This window comes from Danio aesculapii, chromosome 8, assembly GCF_903798145.1.
Source record: "Danio aesculapii chromosome 8, fDanAes4.1, whole genome shotgun sequence".
Lineage (NCBI taxonomy): Eukaryota > Metazoa > Chordata > Actinopteri > Cypriniformes > Danionidae > Danio > Danio aesculapii.
In genome coordinates, this window is record NC_079442.1 from 24,086,391 (window position 1) to 24,107,780 (window position 21,390).

General features: G+C 34.9%; 1 protein-coding gene across 6 annotated transcripts in view; it reads left to right on the top strand.

The window, feature by feature from the left end:
• Positions 1 to 21,390, top strand: part of slc20a2 (solute carrier family 20 member 2) — an 81,772-nt gene that overhangs the window by 48,330 nt on the left and 12,052 nt on the right. For 4 of the 6 annotated variants that reach the window (XM_056463459.1, XM_056463462.1, XM_056463461.1 and 1 more), the window contains exons 5-10: positions 553 to 649; positions 814 to 933; positions 4,912 to 5,121; positions 7,452 to 8,061; positions 11,899 to 12,084; positions 18,426 to 18,510. In XM_056463459.1, the coding sequence (XP_056319434.1) occupies positions 553 to 649; positions 814 to 933; positions 4,912 to 5,121; positions 7,452 to 8,061; positions 11,899 to 12,084; positions 18,426 to 18,510 (1,308 nt within the window). Of the gene's footprint in view, positions 1 to 552; positions 650 to 813; positions 934 to 4,911; positions 5,122 to 7,451; positions 8,062 to 11,898; positions 12,089 to 18,425; positions 18,511 to 20,627; positions 20,713 to 21,390 lie in introns of those variants that run through there. The other 2 variants (XM_056463460.1, XM_056463464.1) reach the window with 2 other exon arrangements.

Genomic DNA, 21,390 nt, shown 5'->3' on the forward strand with positions numbered 1-21,390 from the left:
TATAGATTGTTTATTCGATTTTATTGAGATGCACTCCCACTGCAGAATGATCCCAATTGATCTAACATTATAAATTCTTTCCAAATAGAGATATTAAGTCATCTGGTGAAATTTTATTCATATCGTAATATTTATAGAAAAAAAAAAAAATAAAGATCACAATGCTAGATTTTTCCAATATCAAGCAGCCCTACTTAAATGTAAAAAATATATAATAATGTAAATAATTAAAATATTAAATAAAAATAATAGAAACTAAAACAAAAAGACACATTTAACGAAATGAAAATTATCCATTTGTTAAATTATTATTCAACAATTATATAAATACTATAAAATTACTTATTATATAATTACAAAGTTTTAAATTGTCACTTTTTTTTTTTTTTTTTTCAAAATATTGCATGTGCTTTTTACTAAACAATTATTGTGAGTTTAATTGATACACAAAACAAATGGGCAATAAATGCCAATCCATATGTTTTTTTGTCTCCTGCATGAAATCATTGTGCTTTACTCATAGCTGAAGCTTATTTTATGATCTTCATTTAGGATGACCCTGTTCCCAATGGTCTCCGTGCTTTGCCGCTCTTCTACGCATCAACCATCGGGATCAACACCTTCTCCATCATGTACACTGGAGCTCCTTGTAAGACAGTCACCAAACACATTCACCAACATTTTATCCACATAATTACAGACATTAAATATACCAAATTTCCGACATTTATTCTTGTTTAGCTTTCCAATGTAATATAGTGGGTGTGTGTCAATGTGTGTGTGACCGTGTCGTGCTCTTTCTGTATTTTGCAGTGCTGGGTTTGGAGATGCTCCCCGTCTGGGCCATTGCCCTCATTACGTTGGCTGGTGCGCTGGTATGTGCCGGTCTGGTCTGGATTTTTGTTTGCCCCTGGATGAGAAGGAAAATAGCAAGTACGTACTGTCCTTTTCCCTTCTGCACACATGTCACTTTAAGTGTTGCTTGATGTCTGTCTTGCATATTTGTAATACTTAGGACCTAAAACTCTGCATGAATATTTTTTACCAGACGAAAAAAATGCATGTGCGTTATATATAAAAAAAATTAAACAAAACTATTTTTAAACAACTTTTCAAATGAAAATAGTAAAATATGACATAATAATTTATTAATAGGATTAAATATAAATGTTTAATAATTAAAAACTTGAATTAATTGAAAATATAGGTAGAATATATTGGCAAAACAAATCATATTGTGGTTGTTGTTATTTAATTGGAAAACTTAAACCAATCAGTTTTTTATCTGTTGTATTTGTAGCTGATTGTAGCACTGCATTAGAGAAACTGTAGAGTATTAAAAATGTGATGAGTGAAATGCAATGTTGTTGTTATTATTATTGTTGTTGTTGTTGTTGTTATTATTATTATTATTATTATTAATAGTAATTTATAACTATATAAAGAAATATTCTTATTTCTACACTTGAATTAAAGTATTTAATCATAAGCATTTAAATGTAGTAGGAGTAATAGTATTAATATTTTAAAAAAATTCTTTAAACATTAACAAGTATTTTTATCTGTCAGTTGTAACTTTGTGATTTGAGTTATGGAAAATGCATAAATAATTAAAAGGGCATGTTGTTGTTATTGTTAGTAGTAGTATTAATATACAATTTAACTGTTTTTTATTTAATACTTATTTAATACTTATAATAATAATTATACTACTAAAACTAGGGCAAAATTTCTAAATTTCTGGTAGCCCTCGGGCAGGCACTCTTTAGTTTTTGGTAGCCCGAATATAAATTTAAGTAGCCCAAATAGACAATGCATTATTTATTAAATAAAAATGAAAACGTACATTTACTAAATAGAAATGATATAATGGAATTTGTTACAAGCTTTATATTTATTTTTAAATAACTAAATAAAAAAATGTTAAATAATTAATTTAATAATAAAAAAAAAAGTTTAGTGAACATTGTTACAGGTTATTTTTTTCAGCTATTAAGACATTCCAATATGTTACAGAGTAGCATGTAGAATGTTCTCTTGTGGTTATTTTGGATTATTTCTTATATAACTAACTCACTGCTACTTGTAAAATCTGAATGATTTTAGCTCTGAGGTAGAGAAGACATACATATTTCACTGAAAATTGTCATTATTTTCTCAGCCTTCACTCATTACAGACCGATTTTTGTTTACACACTGTAAATGTCCTAGATCATGCAATTTTCACAGCTCACAAATTTAAGAGTTGCATGTATTTTTTAATATGTTGTGAATATTGATAGTGTTAAACAACAGTACACTATTAAATGTGCATTACTTTAATCTCTTACCACCTAGTTTTACCTTAGTCTATAGAGATTTTATTCTGACCAAAACCGCATGGAAACATTTAAACTTGGTGAGTATTAAGTAAAACAGTATTTTAGTTATTATTTTATACACCATATTTCTTTTTTTTTATCTGGAGTCAATCATCTGAAGACGGTTAGGATTACTATCTGCATTCACAGTAATCGTGTGATTCACGTGTTTTTCCACTTGACACCTGGCCATGGAGATCAATGTTATTTCTAATGTAGCTTTGGAAAAAGTCCGAGAAGAGTCTCAGCGTGAAGATCTGCCTCACATCTGCGGCTCTGCTGGGCTTTTGCTCATGTACAGAATGATTTCTCCTGGCTCCGTGTTGCGTTGGGCCGACGCTGAGAGTAATGAAAAGCAAATAAACCGAAGTTGTTTATTTGAGAACATCACTGTGTTTTCAGATGAGTCACGCGGACTTTGTGCCGTCTCTGTACTTTTCTCAATGGCCACGTGCTTTGTTTACATTGAGAACGGTGAACTTTTTTTGCATTACAGAAAGATTTCAACAATGTTGTTTAAATATGTTAAAAATGCTCTAATTTGTATATAGGTCTTAATGTAATTTAAAAATGTAAATACGGAGTCTGGTTTAAAAGTCTTGTTTCATTTTTTGACATTGAGGTAAAAGATATGTACTGATGGGATTTGGGAATCTCTTTATCACACGTTATTCAGAAAAACAAATAATTTTTTTGTACAATACAATGCTTTATATAATCGGGCAAATTATGTATGAACATTCCTCTTTAAAGACTGTAAAACTGTGGAGTGATTTAAGCAAATGCTGCTGAAGTGGAGATTTAAGCCTCCGTGCAGGAGGAAAATAATATTTTGAGAAAATCACCTCTAAAAATAGGCATTTTAAGTGAAATATGCAGACCCAAATTGATAAAATGTGACAAAAGGAACACTTAAAAGTGTATTTTGGATGTTTTAATTGACTTAGACTGAAAAAAACCCACCTTTTTATAAGTGTTGATGGGTGGATGAAAAGCTTTGTTTTTCCTTGCAGACTCTGGCCTTAATGCACTGCTTTCACTCACAGATCAGTGCTTTATTAAACTATTGCATGCTTGATTAAATTTGCTTTCAGATCAAGGGTCTGTTTCATAGTGCCGTTTCTCATGTGACAAGCTGTATAAATCCTTGAAATCTGATTTATTTATTTATTGGCTTTCAGGCTTTTGAGAAGTATCAATTCTATGAGTGAAGCTTAAACTAGCCTTAAAATTGTACTAATCGAGCGGTGATAATGAACAAAAGCTGCAAACACTTTAAATTGGGGTTCCTCATTTACAATAGTTGTTCATTATCACTGCTCAATTAAAAAGGGCCAGTTGTGGTCATACTTGTATCACAGTTTTGTACGCATGGATTAAACGTTTAATAGTGATTATGTTTGCTTAATTGTTATTATCACTGTAAGCTTGTAAATGTTGCTTGTAATTTCCACATTTTCACAAATTCCTCTTTGCAAACAGTGTTTCTGTTTAATAGGTATACACTGATAATAAAAATGAAGCTAATACCAGCGTGTAAAAAATATGCTATTTTGTCATTTTAGGTTTTAGACCAGTTAGATAAAAAAAAAACATAAACTGCATTAATGTGTCAGTTTTCAAAAATAATATTTATAGAAGTACCATACCTAGAAGTACAGTTATGAATGGTTAAAGAAAAACAAAATGAAGACTTTGGAGTGGCCCAGTCAAAGTCCTGACCTAAAACCAATTGAGATGCTGTGACATGATCTTAAGGCGGTTCATCCTCAAACCCTTCAATGTGGCTGAGTTGCAACAACTTTGCAAAGACGAGTGAGCCAATATTCCTCCACTGCACTGTAACGGACTCATTGCAAGTTATTGAAAATGCTTAATTGCACTTGTTTCTAAGCATGGCCAGTTATTAAGTTCGAGTTATTAGGTTCGAATTTTAAAACTGTATGATGTGTTTACTTGTGTTATATTTGATTAATATTTTCATGATTTCATCATTTTATTATCTGAAATATTGGTGACAAACATGTAAAAAAAAAAAAAAAAGAAATCAGTACACTTTTGAACCACTGTGACTTTACCATAATGTTGAAAGAATACTAAAAATAGTAGTATTTCCACACATGCACAAATAAAAATGTAAATACATTTTGAAAGTTTACAAGCATTATAAACATCTATTTTAGTTCCTTTCAATCCACAACAAATCCTGTTCTCATCTAGCACTAATCCAAAAGTGTTTTTGAGGCTTGGCATAACATTGAATAAGTCACTTTAGAAAATTTCACAGCACGTTTCAGTTAAATAAATAAAATCTGGGAACATGAATATTGAAAATCCAAATATGGTCAATTTAGTGAGCATCTAAATGTAAACGCAAGAGAAATTTGATTTAAAAAAAAAATCAATATAGGCATTACAACAAAAACTGATAATGAATGTTAACCAGTTTGGTACCTATATATATATACATATATCTTGCATTTATAATATTGATATTTAATGCATACATGCTGGCTTTCATGAATTTATTACTGTTTTCTCTCACAAACAGGTCGTCTGAAGAAAGAGCATGCACTTTCTCGCATCTCTGATGAGAGTTTGGATAAAATCCCTGAGGAGGAAGAGGAAGCTCCTGTGTTTAAAGAGCTTCCAGGTGCGAAAAGCAGCAATGACGCAGTGCTGCCGATGACAGAGGAGTCCACAGGAGAGCTCAACAGCCTGGCTAATGGAGGAACCGTCCTGCCCAACGGCAGAGTCTATGGTACGTGAAAGGACACTGTTGTATTTTAATGTGTGTAATCTAGGGCAGAGCGATGATATGATAATTATTGCAACTGATTTTCCATTGATTAAACATGACACATGGTCAATGAATGTTGGGTATGATTTTAAGCTTCAAATTGAAACCAAATGATGCTGCTTATCTGTTTGCGGGACTTGTATCTAATAGCTGATTTGTATCTAATAGGGAATTGTATCTAATAGCCAGGAGCTAGCTCTCTGCAGCTCTCTCATGGTTGCCCACTGAAGCCAAGCAGGGCTGCGCCTGGTCAGTACCTGGATGGGAGACCACATGGGAAAGCTAGGTTGCTGCAAGAAGTGGTCTTAGTTAGACCTGCAGGGGGCACTCAACCTGCGGTTTGTGTGGGTCCTAATGCCCCAGTATATAGATGGGCACTATATACTGCTGAGTGAGTGCCATCTTGTGCCTGAACCCTTACACATTCACAGGCCTTAAAAACACATTCAAATGATAAACTCTCACTCCATTATGGTTAAACTTATGGTCACAGCCATATCACCCTGCAGCTCAAGACTGGTTACTCACTGAAGCTAAGCAGGGCCTGGTCAGTACCTAAATGGGAGACCACATGGGAAAACTAGGCTGCTGTAAGAAGTGGTGGCCAACGGGGGGCACTCAACCTGTGGTCTCTGTGAGTCCTAATGCCCCAATAAATGTGTAGGGGATACCATATTTTCAGTGGGCGCCGTCTTTGGGATAAGACGTTAAACCGAGGTCCTGACTCTCTGTGGTCATTAAAAATCCCAGTTTAGGTTTGTTTACATGTGGCTTAGCATTGAATTAGTTATGCGAGGTACTGTTATACAAGATAGCTACATGGGTTATGGGTATGTAGGACTGTAACTATTACTCAGATATGGACAAATGATAAAATATGTTCACACAAAACAGAACTATAAAATAAAGTGCTATCTTTTTACTGATCATTAATACTGATCAAACCTTTCTTTGAGTGAATCTGCATTATTCTGTCATGTAAAGCAACAAAAACCTTTTTCAATGCAAGTTTAATATAAATATTGTATGACTGTTAAAGTTGTACCTCAGGGGCTGGTTGCATAAACTACTTGGACTAGTCTTAAAGTTTTTTTTTCTCCTTGAAATATTTCTTATAACATTTTTAAGGTCATTTACAAAAAAGGTTGACTGTTTTATTTTAAATGTAAAACAAACAAACAAAAAAAAAAAGGCTTACCCCTTGCTAAATGCTAGGTGGTAAAACTAGTTAAGACAGTCTTTAGATGGTGGATGTTTATAAACCTGGCCCTGGATTTGTGAAATCCACATTTTGTTGAAATAATCTAGTTAAAAACATCTGGTATATAATTGTAGATTTAGCTTATCAGGTCTGTTATCTTTGTTAACAATTAACTGTTAGTTTTCTACAGCTTTTACTCAAAGCAAAAATCTACCATTACACTTGAAATATATAGAGATTTAACATTTATTGTGATAGATGTCAATGTCAAGTAGGGCTGTACAATTAATCAAAATCCAATCCCAATCACCATTAGAAACATTGCGATTAGCTAGTCGCAAGAGGCTGCGATATCAATATATATTTAATTTCCTCCGCCCAGAGCAAATGTGTGACTGCCGTCTGAGTATGACCGTTACTAGCCAATTGAGTGAGCACACTTTCGTTTTGCCCAATCAGAAATGTGCAACCGAACTATGCGAAACACCCACAATAAAAAAAACAAACAAACAGGAAAGCGCAGATGAGTGGGATGATGACGTCTGCTGCTTCAGCTGCATTAATAGACGAATTAATATCAAAGAAAAACCACATGTCAGTAATATTTGGTCTCAAAGTCACAGACACAGAACAAAAACAGGTCATTTGTAAGAGCTGTCGAATTGCTGTTTTAGAATTGTTGGCAGCGTGAGGAAATACAACAACCAGGACCTAAAAAGCACAACAGACGGCTATATGAGGAGCGTGATTTGAGCTGTAGCCTAAAAAAAAATGTAATCTCAAATAAAATCGAAATCGCAATATCTGTCGAAATAAAAATCGCAATTGGTTATTTTCCCCAAATCTCACAGCCTTAATGTCAACTGACAATTTGTGAATTTTATTTTATTTTAGTTTTTAGTTTATTTATTTTTATTTTTAAATTAATTTACATTTCATTCCAATTTTTTTATATTGAATTTTTTATTTTATTTTTATTTTGGGGTCATATCAGCAAGCCTATAACTACCATTCGACAAAAATGTCCTCTGTTAAGCCAAGATATATATTTGTTCATTTAGTTAATATTAGTTTCTTTTGTTTTCATCAGGTCGCACCAACTCCATGACCAATGGCTGCCTGAAATCTCCCGTGTCGAATGGAGGCTTCAGCTTCGACGGCCACATGCGCAGTGATGGCCAGGTTTACCACACTGTCCACAAAGACTCTGGTCTCTACAAAGACCTCCTGCACAAAATCCACAAGGGCCGTCTGGAGGACGAGCGGCATGGCTCCCGTCCTGACAACAACTACCGTCATCTCCGCCGCAACAACAGCTACACCTGCTACACCGCGGCCATCTGCGGGATGCCCGTTCAGCCTCTGCTGCGCTCTGAATCCAGCGCGCCTCCGCCAGAGGACAGCGAGAAGCTCGTAGGCGACACCGTATTCTATTCCAAGAAGCGTCTGCGCTACGACAGCTACTCCAGCTACTGTAACGCGGTGGCGGAGGCTGAGATCGAAGCAGAGGAGGGCGATGTGGATGTGAATCTGGCGACGGATAAAAGGGAGCCAAGGGTTCCGGCTGAAGGGGTGCTAGAGGACTGTGTTGATGAGGACAAGGAGGAGAAGGACAACTCTCAGGTCTTCCTGCTCTTCCACTTCTTGCAGATCCTCACAGCCTGCTTCGGCTCTTTCGCACACGGGGGAAATGATGTCAGGTAGGAGGACGCTTGATGGATTGGTTAGTTTTATAGCTGCAGCCATTGATTATTTGACTATTTGATTTATCGACCACTGTAATCGATCGATTAATTGGATATGCTTTCACCTGTTTCTTTGAAAACCTTGTGAATGGATTAAATTTAATAATTCGATTATAAGTTTCAGCCCTAGTTGGTTTGTTTCAAATAACAGGCTTGTTCTGCTGATAAATATTGCTTGGTGGTCAGTGTTTTTATGTAGTTGTGTTGTTCTTGTGACCTTTGCTACACTTAAAAAAAAAAGAATAAAAAATTATTTAATTTATTTGTGTTGAATTTAAACAAACAAATTAAATTTAATAGTGTTCAACTTAAAATAAATTGTTTACAACCACTTAACTTAAAAAAAAAAAGTAAATCCAAGGAATCATTTTTGGAAAAAAGTTTCAGAGTATATTGTAAAATCTGAAGTCAGAATTGCTTGTTTGTGAACATTACTGTGAGAAATTGACGTAAATGTTTTTTTGATTATTTTTTTAAGAGTATTTTTTGCTATTGCAAGTTTATAGGCTTTCTTGCAATTCAGATTTAAAAGTGCCAATATTAAAGTAATCGATTTTCCAGCAGTAATAGCATTTGGGTCTCACTAGTCTTTAGAACTTTATTTCCTGCTATTTGTTAGTTCATTTAGGCTTTTTTGTATTTTTTCCTCAGAATTATGATTAGTTTCTTACTTTGTACTCTTCCTTATAATCCTAGTAGATTTAATGTTAGATTTTCAACCCTCAGAATTCAGATTTTAATTAGCATTTTACTGTTCTGTTTTTTTTTCTAAATTGCATCTATTTTGCACTTCTTAATTTCTCACTATTTTAATTGATGTCAGAATTCAAATATCAGAATAGCAAAAAACACCTCAAAAGTGGGTTTTAACTTGAAATAATAATAAAAAATGTTCTCCGCTCCATTACTATTTAATTTTTTTATATTTTTTACTCAGATTTAAAACTTTATCTCTTGATTATGAGTTTATTTGCTTTTACTTAGGCATGTCACAAAAATCAATATACCGACTTATCGCTCAACACATGGACATGACCTCAATCATTTTTGCTTATGCAATATATATCGCCTATACATAACCAATTCTAGCATCATTTTAGCTGATTGTGCAACATCTCTATCTCTATTGGAGGTGTCGGTGTCAGTATGATTAAAATAAACACTATAGCCTTTACTATAAATTACTATAGCCGGCAGCTAGCTCTCTGCAACTCTCACATGGTCCCCACTGAAGCTAAGCAGGGCTGCGGCTTTTCAGAATCTGGATGGGAGACCACATGGGAAAGCTATGTTGCTGCCCGAAATGGTGTTAGTGAGGCCAGCAGGGGGCGCTAAACCTGCGGTCTGTGTGGGTCCTAACGCCAAAGTATAGTAAAGGTGACTCTATGCTGCTCAGTGAGCGCAGTTAAACTGAGGTCCTGACTCTCTGTGGTCGTTAAAAATTCCAAGATGTCCTTCGAAAAGAGTAGGAGTTTAACCCCGACATCCTGGCCAAATTTGCCCACTGGTCCCTGTCCATCCACCAATAAGCTGGTGTGTGATGTGCGGTCTGGCGCAATATGGCTGCCGTCACATCATCCAGGTGGATGCTGCACACTGGTGGTGGATGAGGAGATTCCCCCCAATGTGTAAAGCGCTTTGAGTGTCCTGAACAGCGCTATATAAATGTAAGGAATTATTATTATTATAGTATATTTTCATGTGACTGTCTGGCAACTGAAAATAGATCTGGTAGCAGATATCACAGCCTGTGTTACTTTTTACCTTGCACTTATTTGTTAACAGTTATTATTATTTAGGATATGCGTTTTCACATTCTGATTCCAATGTCTAGCTATTATATTGTTAAAATGACTGTAATTAAATATTCTTAAGAATAAAGTATGTTGTGTCCTTTGGAAGATTGTACTTGCATTGTGATGCTATTATATTGTCATTATATAATGACATGATGGCATAAAATGGTCTTAAAAGAACAATAATATAGTTTATCGGAGTATATTTTGATACAATATATCATACAACAAAAAATAGATATCGTGATTCTGAGCTAAAATTTTGTGAGTTATTATAATGTCAGAATTGAGGCAAACTGGCAATTCTAATTGAATTCACACTTGTACAACTCTGAAGGGAAAAAAGTCAAAAGCTTCTAAAGGCAGAAACACGATTCTAAGTTGTTTCGTTATTCTTTTGAGAACCTTTAATATATTTGGGTGGTATTAATATTGAAATTATTTCAGCTTTTTATTTGAAGTAATTTAGCTTTTTGGTCTGCTTTGTTATTAGTGAGGTCAGAATAAGACCTACTGTACTATTTTCTCTGTTTCTTCACATTCCACGGTATTAGTGTGTCCTGAGAACAAGCATTCAGTTCAGTGGCACAGATCTGCTTCACAGCTCCGCAGATGAATTGGCTCATACCCAGACTGCTAAGACCAAAGCCAGACGTGGCCTTTAGTTTGGGCAAACTTCTACTGCTTAAGGCCTTAATGGTCCAAATCTTTCATTTACTTTTATAGGTGACATAATTTGACCATTGTATTGTAAAATAATAATAATAATAATAACTCATTGTGCATTAAAATTATTTTAATGTATGACTGGAGTAGAGATGGGCCGATAACCGGTTATTCGTGGTTTGGAAAAGTCAAGGTTTTAAAACCACTAGAATTTTCTCATACTAGTTGGTATTTGTAAGGGGTTTTTATGTTGTTTTTTTATGTGTTGTAAAGAAATCTGTGTTTTTGAAACTAATGAAGAGAGCAAAAGTCAACATTAATCTTAATTATTTAGCCTGACATGTTTACTGTTCCAAAATATTATAAATGTTTCCTAAAATAAAATGTATTTTGTTTAATGAGGATAAAGTTTTTTGCTATTTTTTTTTTACCCAGAAATTTAAAAAGAACTTGTTTTAGAGCAGTAATCACAATACCGTGATATTTTTATCCAAGGTCATCATATCTTCAGAAACTTATACCGGCCCATGTCTAGACTGGAAAGCAAATTAACTGACAAAATATGGCAAAATCTGTTACAACAAAAATGAGATGCTGTACAAGGCCTTGATTAGGGTAAAAATTAATAATTAGATTTATTTGTATTAGTAGTACATATTTAGTTTTTAATATTTATCATGAATGTATTAAATGATTTATTGATGACATTTATTCATTTATTAAAGAAGTAAGGAAGTTTGGTAGTTTTCAGGTTTTATACAGATGAATGTATCGTTTTGAAATTATTTTTCTTAATATTAGTAGTAGTAGATTTATTATTATTTATTTTCTTATGTTTGGGTATCTGCTTTCCTCAAAGTGTGGTGGCAGTAATTGAAAAACGTATTAATAATTATATTAATTTAGGCCAAGGATATAAGAAATGGATCACAAGTTACACTAGAGACAATAGTAATGCTAATAAAAAGTTCTATTCATTCTTACTCTTTTAAATGTTTAAATATTTCTAATTATTACATCCTAAAAAATGCACCCCATAAAAAATTGTATAATAAATTATTAATATTATTATTTAATAGCAATACAAATATTATTAATAATTTATTTACCCATGTTTTCAACCTTTTTAATGACTTGTAAAAACTTGTTTACTCATATACTGTATTTATTATATCCTATAACTTGTATACATTTTTGACTAAATAAATGCATCTTTTCAACATTTTTTAACTCTTGGGTCAATTTCAGATTGATCGCATGTTTTCATCTCCATGTAGTTTGTGTCATAAGTTTGCTGTAGTCACACATGTTTGTTTTATCTGTCCTGCAGTAATGCGATTGGTCCATTGGTGGCCCTGTGGATGATCTACGATCAGGGTGGAGTGATGCAGGACGCGGCCACACCAATCTGGCTGCTCTTCTACGGCGGTGTGGGAATCTGCGCAGGACTGTGGGTTTGGGGTCGACGTGTCATTCAAACAATGGGAAAAGACCTAACTCCCATCACCCCCTCCAGGTGAGAACAGAATGCCTCTGCATGATGACTGATGCATGTGAATCATTAAACCTGCAATGCACACTATACCTTTCTGGCTAGGGAACTTGCTTTCACTAATTCCCATAATAGATCACTATTTAGATTAACAATCAATGGTTAACTTGATGTATGTGTCTACATACACATTCTGAGCAGGATAGCAGGATGTGTAAATGACACAGCCATCCTCACATAAAGGAAAGTGTCCTTACTGTAAATAAAAGGCTTGCAGAGTTTAAAAAAGCTATGGTTTCTATTTACAAAAACTATTTCGTGATTGTACTTGGATGTACACACTATTTAATGATTGTTCCAACTATTTAATGAATGTACTCTAATATACACACTGGCAACCGCAAATGTCCTTAATGTGAGCAAATATTTTTTGTTATTCTAACTATATTTGCTATTCAAATGTGAGGTTGCTGTACATATTAAAGAAACTCTGGAGAATGCGGAAAGGCTAATGTTTTCTCATGACTATATATGACGCGTATACGAAGGCTTATTCAATCATTTAATAATTATTATTACAAGTAATTGTCGATTAATCATCGACTTACCTAATTTTGACCATCATTTTGTGATTTTTACCTAAGATTTAAATGGATTCATTGAATCTAACACACATCAACCAAAGATGAAAAATTGCACAGTGTGCAGCAGCAGGTTTAATAAAAGTGGCTTCACTTGATAAGTGCATGGTATTTCCTACAAGCTGTGTTTTTCTGAAGTTTTTTTTATATAATCTGAGATGTGTTGTAATTGTTGTCTAGAGTAATATTATAATTGTTATTTTTACAATGTGCAAGCTGACAAGCATGTTACTAACTTTGCAAAAAGTTAACATTGAGCGAGTTATTGTAGTTATGTTCATTCAAACAGACACTAGCTGCATTTCAAAATGAATAAGCCGCTTTGAACGAATCATTTAAATTATTTACTGGTCAGTCATTAAGAATTTTGTTATCTGAATTTCAAAATGAACAAATCATTTGAATGAAAGATTCAGTAATCATAAAAACCTTTACTTTCTGCTTTTCAAAATGAATCACCATTTTGAATGAATCATTTGAATGAAAGATTCACTGATCAATCATAAATACTTTCTGCATTTTAAAATGAATCAGCCATTTTAAATGAATAGTTTGAATTAATGATTCGGTGAATCATCTGTCGCCACCTACTGGTGGTTTTAGTGTCACATTCATTTATTTTACAGCTAACAATGGGCTATTTTACTTCTGAATCAAAATAAAATGTGAATTATACACCAAAATGATCCTTTTCATCAAAGTGAAGTTTTTATTCAGCAATGCAGTCTGCTGTACGTATGTTCTGAAAAATGTGGCACATATCAAAATCTGACAGAAGTGAAATCTCCTTCTAGTTGCAGGTGTAATGGTAGACTGCAGGAACAGAGCATGTGCTTTGGCAGCAGGGTCATAACAGTTTATCTGATATTGAAATCTTGCTAGATTAGTTTTCTGTATATCGGCTTTTCTCCTCCCTCGTTTGGGAACTTGCCCTCAATCCCTCTTTGTGTTGCCACCGCAAATCAGGTTAAGTATCAGTGCAGAATGACCGTAATTTAAAAATTTGAACACACTTTGGAATAAAGGCAGTTTAAAGAGATCGCTCTCTGTTTTGCACCCTCCTGGGTTTGCTAAATTTAGCAAGACACTTGTGCGCACGGCCTCAGCGACCTTGATTCACTTAGTAACAAGACAAACCGTCAAAAACAAATGAGCTCCAGTTGATCATCAGAACCTAAGCTTGTTGCTCTATAAAAAGGTGACCACTGTTCTGAGAAAGAGAGCCACATGTCATTTTAATAGGGATGCTTGTGAAGAGATTGTGTGATTATTATACAGTACAGTCATATGATGCTTCAAATATATGAAAAAAATAAGGCTGTTGAAAACCCAAACCAAAAGTGAGTAGGTTCACGATTGAGCATATTTATAAACTTTGGTATTAATTTTTAAATAAATCTCATAGACCATGAAGCATGAACAATTCTTTTTGCTATTAAAATAACACCCATCTTCACGTATATTTTTCTTAAAACAGGGTTATAAAAAAAAAAAAAAAAGATTTTTCTTTTATAAACAGCACAAAATTAAACAAAATGGGAGGGCGTCACGGTGGCGCAGTGGGTAGCACAATCGCCTCACAGCAAGAAGGTCGCTGGTTCAAGCCTCGGCTGAATCAGTTGGCATTTCTGTGTGGAGTTTGCATGTTCGCCCTGTGTTCACTTGGGTTTTCTCCGGGTGCTCCGGTTTCACCAACAAGTCTAAAGACATGCGCTTCAGGTGAATTGGAAAAGCTAAATTGTTCGTAGTGTATTTTTGTGAATGAATGTGTATGGAAGTTTACCAGTGATGGGTTGCAGCTGGAAGGGCATCCGCTGCGTAAAACATATGCTGGATAAGTTGACGGTTCATTCCGCTGTGGTGACTCCAGGTAAATATAGGGACCAAAGACGTTCTGCTGCAGTTCAACATAATTGTTGGTGGTGGACATGGTTGTTGGTGCCAGACGAGCTGGTCTGAGTATTTCTGTAACTGCTGATCTACTTAGATTTTCACACACAACCGTCTCCAGGGTTTACAGACAATGGTACGAAAAAGAGAAAATATCCAGTGAGCGGCAGTTCTGTGGGCGCAAATGTCTTGTTGATGCCAGAGGTCAGAGGAGAATGGCCAGACTGATTCAAGCTGATTAAAAGGCAACAGTAACTCAAATAACCACTTGTTGCAACTGAGGTATGCAGAAGAGCATCTCTGAACACACAACACGTCCAACCTTGAGGCGGATGAGCTACAGCAGCAGAAGACCACACCGGGTGCCGCTCCTGTCAGCTAAGAACAGGAAACTGAGGTTATAATTCACACAGGCTCATCAAAATTGAACAATAGAAGATTGGAAAAACATTGCCTGGTCTGCTGCGACATTCGTAGAGTAGGGTCAGAATTTGGCGTCAACAACATGAAAGCATGGATCATCCTGTCATGTAGCAATGGTTCAGGCTGGTGGTGGTGGTGTAATGGTGTGGGGTATATTTTCTTGGCACACTTTGGGCCCATTAGTACCAACTGAGCATCTTGTAAACGCCACAGCCTACCTGAGTATTGTTGCTGACCATGTCCATCACTTTATGACCACAGTGTACCCATCTTCTGATGGCTACTTCCAGCAGGATAATGCACCATGTCATAAAGCACAAATCATCTCAGATAGGTTTCTTGAACATGACAATGATTTCACTGTACTCAAATGGCCTCCACAGTCACCAGATCTCAATCCAATAGAGTACCTTTGGGATATGGTAGAATGGGAGATTTGCATCATGGATGTGCAGCTGACAAATCTGCAGCAACTGCCTGATGCTATCATGTCAATATGGACCAAAATCTCTGAGGAATATTTCCAGTACTTTGTTGAATCTATGTCACGAAGGATTAAGACAGTTCTGAAGGTAAAAGGGGGTACAACCCAGTACTAGTAAGGTGCGCCTAATAAAATGGCCTAATATATATACAGTTGAAGTCAGAATTATTAGCCCCTAACTTGCCTAGTTAACCTAATTAACCTAGTTAAGCCTATAAAAAAATAAACAGGGGGGCTAATAATTCTGACTTCAACTGTATGTATATGTAATATACATATATAATATATTATTATTAGTATTATTATTATTTTTTTATTATTATTTTTTTTTTTAAGTTCTCTAAAACTTAGCAAAAAATAAATACAATTGTAAAAGTTCGTGCAAATGGCATTATTTTAAATATTTAAAATGTTATAATTTGAAAAGTTCTTAGATTTGCTCACACATTTGCAGTTTTTCCAAATATGTGTGCGTGTGTGTGACGGATCAGGTTTTCCGCTGAGGGGTCACTGACTGTTCAATCCTGCATGACAGTTCAGTCTATACTAAGTGAGTGTGGATCAGGTGGCCGTGTTCACATAGCTCACAAAAATAACAATCGACCCGACCTCAGCATCTGTCAGCTTGCTCATTGATGTATGTTGACAGGAAGGAGCTGTTTTTTGATTTGTTTACTGCAACTTCTTGCATTGTATAATTTATTTTAAAATGTACTGTTTCAATGCATGCTTTTGTGTGTTTTTTTTTTGTTTTGTTTTTTTGCGCTTAGTATAATGTCTGTGTCTTACCCACATGCTCCAGGTGTGTGTGTCTGTGTGTGTTCATGAGAAGTGCATCAGCATAATTTCACAGCAGGACTGATGTTCTTTCCACCTGCATGCCTGCACACGTGTCTATTCTCATATAGGGGTGTTCGATATTTATCATATAGGCTAAAATAATTATTGTTGATTAAACAATGTACTAGATGACATTGAATATATTAGCCTCATTGCAAAAAATTAAAGAAAGCTTAACAATTATTATTTTGAACAGAAATATCTGCAATATGGTTTGATTTGGTTGTGGGTATTTATGGTAGCCCTAGTTGGGAAAAAAGTAGCTTGTTAGTTGGAGGAAAATGAGAAAGCTTATCTTGTTATTTCAGGATATTAAGTCATTATTTTGACATACATTTTTTCCACAAGATATTAAAGAGAATATTAAAGAGGATAGTTCACATATAAATTCTGGCAGAAAATTCAGCCATCATTTACTCACCATTCACTTGCTTCAAACCTATTTGAGTTTCTTTCTTCTTTTGAACACAAAAGAAAATATTCTGAAGGAATATGTTAACCTGTAATCGGAGACGTCCAAAGTATTTATTTTTCCTTACTATGGAAAATGATTACAATGGTTACAGGTTTTTGTCAATATACTTTGTCAATCTTTTGTGTTCAACAGAAGAAAGAAATTCGTAAGGGTTTATAATCACTTGAGGGGTGAGTAAAAGTTATTTTGACATTCAACATATTTAGTAATTATTTTGACACAACTAGTTATTCCAACACAACTCATTATTTTGACAAGTATCATATTAAGGTAGAGGGCAGAATAAGACTGGGAGTCAATTATTATTGAACAGTCAATATTACTACAATACATCCTTTAAAGACAATTGTCAACATTATGACTTGTAATCGTAAAATAATGAGTTAATGTCGAAATAGAGATAGTATCGTGAAATAATGTTAATGTCAAAGTTAGTTAAGGATTCTCTCTTCCGCATGAACCCGTTGAAGTAAGTGTTTACAAGTGTCGAGGCCCATGAAGGAGCTTTCCAGGTGGAAAGTTTGTTTTGTGTTTACCTTATGATTAAAGTTGTTGCACATCTGGCAGTTCCCGCCTCAGAATGAGCAAGTTTTAGCTTCTTGTACATTAAGGTAGCGTTCAGAAAAAAAACAAATCATCAGTGAAGAAACTCGACACAGAGGAACATAAAAACCTCACTGCCAGCTAGTGTTTCGGAAGTGCTATTGCAGAGCAACACAAACAGCATGCAGAAGTATAAATGCACGGCTACGCGCAAGGCAGGTGTCGTTGGTCACGTAGATCACTTGAAGCAGAAGTATAAATTAGCCTTAACTTTTTAGACAGTGAACAAGAATGTTCGCTTAAGTGAAGTGTAAAAACCTTTAATAGAAAAAATATTACTAGACGTAACATCTATCTATATATTGTTATTTATTGTATCAATACATATTAATGCTTCGTTATACCTCTAAATCAGTATTTATTAAGCTGTCACAAAATAAAGTCTTATAAATAAATAAAAAATAAAAATACTTACCAAAAAATTGCCTCCATTTTAGATGCAGCCAGTCACTTGCTTCATTTCCAAACGAATTAGCCATTGAATCATTTGAACAAATGATTCATTGAATCGCTCATTAAGACAGTCGCTTTTAGCCACCTACTTGCAATTTTAGTGTCATCTTTGATCCATGACAAGCCTAGTCTGACAAAGGTACCAACACGCGCACACACAAAAACACTTAGCAAAATATTATTTAATAATAACGTTTGATAAGTCTCACAAATTATCTATCTATCTATCTAGCTATCTAGCTAGCTAGCTAGCTATCTATCTAGCTATCTATCTATCTAGCTATCACGCATGAAAAAATCTCAAAAACATTAAAATGCCATTTTTGGTTAATATCGCACACCCCTACTATTGAGATATATATATATATACACTCAAACACACACTCAAACATTTCCCTTACAGAAAACCCATCAGCCCTGTTTTCTTCTCCTCAGACTTTCTGCTTGTGTGCTGAAGTGTTTGCGCTCCTCCAGTCCTGCATGCTGTGTGTGTTTACCAGCCTATCTCACAGGTGGAACTGTATAAAGTTGTGTTTTTGTTGCCCTCCTCCCGCAGTGGATTCACTATTGAGCTGGCCTCAGCGGTCACTGTTGTTTTGGCGTCTAATATCGGACTTCCAATCAGTACGACACACTGCAAGGTAAAGAATCTGTCGAGGGCCCAGCTGAAGCCCTCGGGCCCCTGCAGACTAAGAGAGAGGAGGATCGAGAGGGGACGTCTGTTTTTAATGGGCTGAGAGCTGCTCTCCATGTCACATTTCAAAAGATCTTGCTGTTGGTTTTCTATAAATGATGGCAATGGCAACAAATGACACAAATAGAGTTCTCATGACCTGGAAACTGGTGGCTAATTAACTAATAGATTTACTCAGAAACTATCTAGGTTAGTAGCTCTTTATTAATGTTCTGATGTTTTGTTATTTTAACAAGTTGTAAATTATTCATTTTAAATATTACCCAAATAAAAAAATCTAAATGCTAACACATGACAAAATGACCCCCAAAACAGTCCCTTAAACCTAGAGTAAATTCTAGAATCAAAAGGAAAACCTAAATTTATCAGTGTCAGTAACTACCAATTTTGTCCTACACTAGCTAGGCTAAATTCTCATAATTTTATCATGAATCATTTTTATTAGTCTTTGTTTATGTTAAATAATCATATAAATTGTATGCATTCCAAGTGTCCCACCTGTGATGATATACAGCTTTATTGCACTGCTATGAGTGTGATATATTGCGTTTATACAACAGTTTGACAGCGTAATCGTGTATATAAAAAAATTATTTTCAAACACGTAGGGTCTCCCCGTTTGTAAGAGGACCTACTTCCGCCATTCCTGGATCCAGGATGGATCCATTCACATCTGCAGCTGACGTCAGAAGAGCAGAAACCATTTCTACTTCATAAACATCACTTTAGAGCTTGCATTTAAATGATTATCTAATGTAATATCTAAAGTGGTGACAAAACAGGTGATTTTGCTGACATTTTAAGATAAGGCTGAACGGCATGAAATACCATCAGTCTACAAAGGTTTCCCAGTATTTCTTTTTCAACTGGGAGATCACAAAAATTAACTTCGAAAAAGCCAAAGCAAAGCAAACACTACCAGATTAATATGGTGTTAATACAGCACTACAACATAAAAGTGCAGGACTTAGAATGTCACTTATCTGTTTCATAATGATTTGATCAGCTGTAGTTTGAAATACGAAAACAAAACGGTGAGTTTTTCTCCCCTAAGGACTTATTATGCTGTCTCTGTTGCCATCTGGCTCCCAACAGTCATTTTTTTCAATAAATCTTTTAAAATATTTTAAAGTTGTAATCTAAATGACTACATTTTTTCCTAAAAAGCCTCAAAAGTATGTTATGTTGTCCCACAGCTACAATTGCCAAACTGTAGTGAGTTAGTTTAGATCTGCTTGTAACTCTGTGGGCGGAGTAATACACAAGGGTGAAGAGGCTGTATGAGTGCTGTTATTGCAAAATATTGCAAGGCTATCCGCCAATCAGATTTGAGACCTTTTGTATAAATAAATATATTAGATTATAATGTAAATTATATATATATTATATAATTTTTACCACATTTTAATAGAATTCTTTAATCATTTTGTTAAATTGAATTATTATTATTCAATGTTCTATTATAATAAAAAAGGAAATTACATGGGCATATATATCATCTTAGAATTTAGATAAAAGTACCAGCATTTTAGTCAAGGTTGAAACAAAAGCAAATAGAAAATAAAGCACCTCATATAACCTGTTTGACCTTCTGAAATGTATGAGAAATATTTACTGAAGGTTACTTTTCAAACACTTGATGCATTTCTTTTCACTCAGGATTTGTCTGGTAGGCTACTCATAGCCTAACATGACTCATCCAGTTACTGATGTCATTGAGTCGGTCACCGTTTCTGATGGTCATAAATCACACGAATGTCAATCAAGGACAATGAAGTGTCTCATTCTCTCTAAGCCATTAAGAAATGAAGACTCTCTCTCTCCGTCCTCTTCTCTCAGACATGGCCTTGATTCATTCACAATGAAATAACTGCCTCTTCTCTTCACAGACTTGTGTTTAAGTGACGCTTCACTGCATCATCTCTATGTCCTGCTCATCTCTGTCGTGGCATGCTGTTGTGTATTTGTCCACGTTTGTGTTTGGGCCAGTGGTGCCTGGCTCCATGCATGTGTGTCTCTTACATTGTGTTTGTCTTTGTCTTGTCATTTGTTGTCTCTTCACAGTGGATTTTGCATTGAAGTAATGAGCGCTTTAACTGTGCTTGTTGCCTCAAATGTGGGCGTTCCTATAAGCTCCACACACTGCAAGGTATTGGTCCAGTAGTGACGCTTTGGTAGAGCTAAACTCCGCCTTGTAGCTTAATTAGCATTATCATTAAACAACCAATCAGCACTCACCTTCTGCAAACATGACTCTTGCCATGATTGCAGCTTTGATTCTTTTGTTTCTTTGATTCATTCTTTGCTCATCTGCTTAGTTGTTTTTAGAGCTGGGTGATTTGGGTAAAATATTCCTTTTTTTTCTTTCTCTCTGATCAATTGACTAAATTACAATAATGGTGTTTTTTTTTAAGCACACATGAAGTGGTGCAGAAAAAATGCTTGAAATAGAAGGCAAATGTCCAATATACAGTAGTCAACATTTGAAGTGGATCAAAAAATGTTTTCAAAATTGTCTTAAGACAAGAATGGGGGATTCACTTCAAATGTTGACTACTGTATTCCAAAATATATTCCATATATTCCATATATATATATATATATAAATAGTAATATAATGGTGTAAATAATTACCAATGTAATGTAACGTGATGTGTTTTATGTAGCGCTTCACAATCATGGGGGGGGGGGGGGGGTCTCTCCACACTACCACCAGTGTGCAGCATCCACTTGGATGATGTGACGGCAGCCATAGATCAATGGCACCAGTGCGCTCACTACATAATAGCCATTGGTGGAGTACTGTATACATTATATATGTGTACTG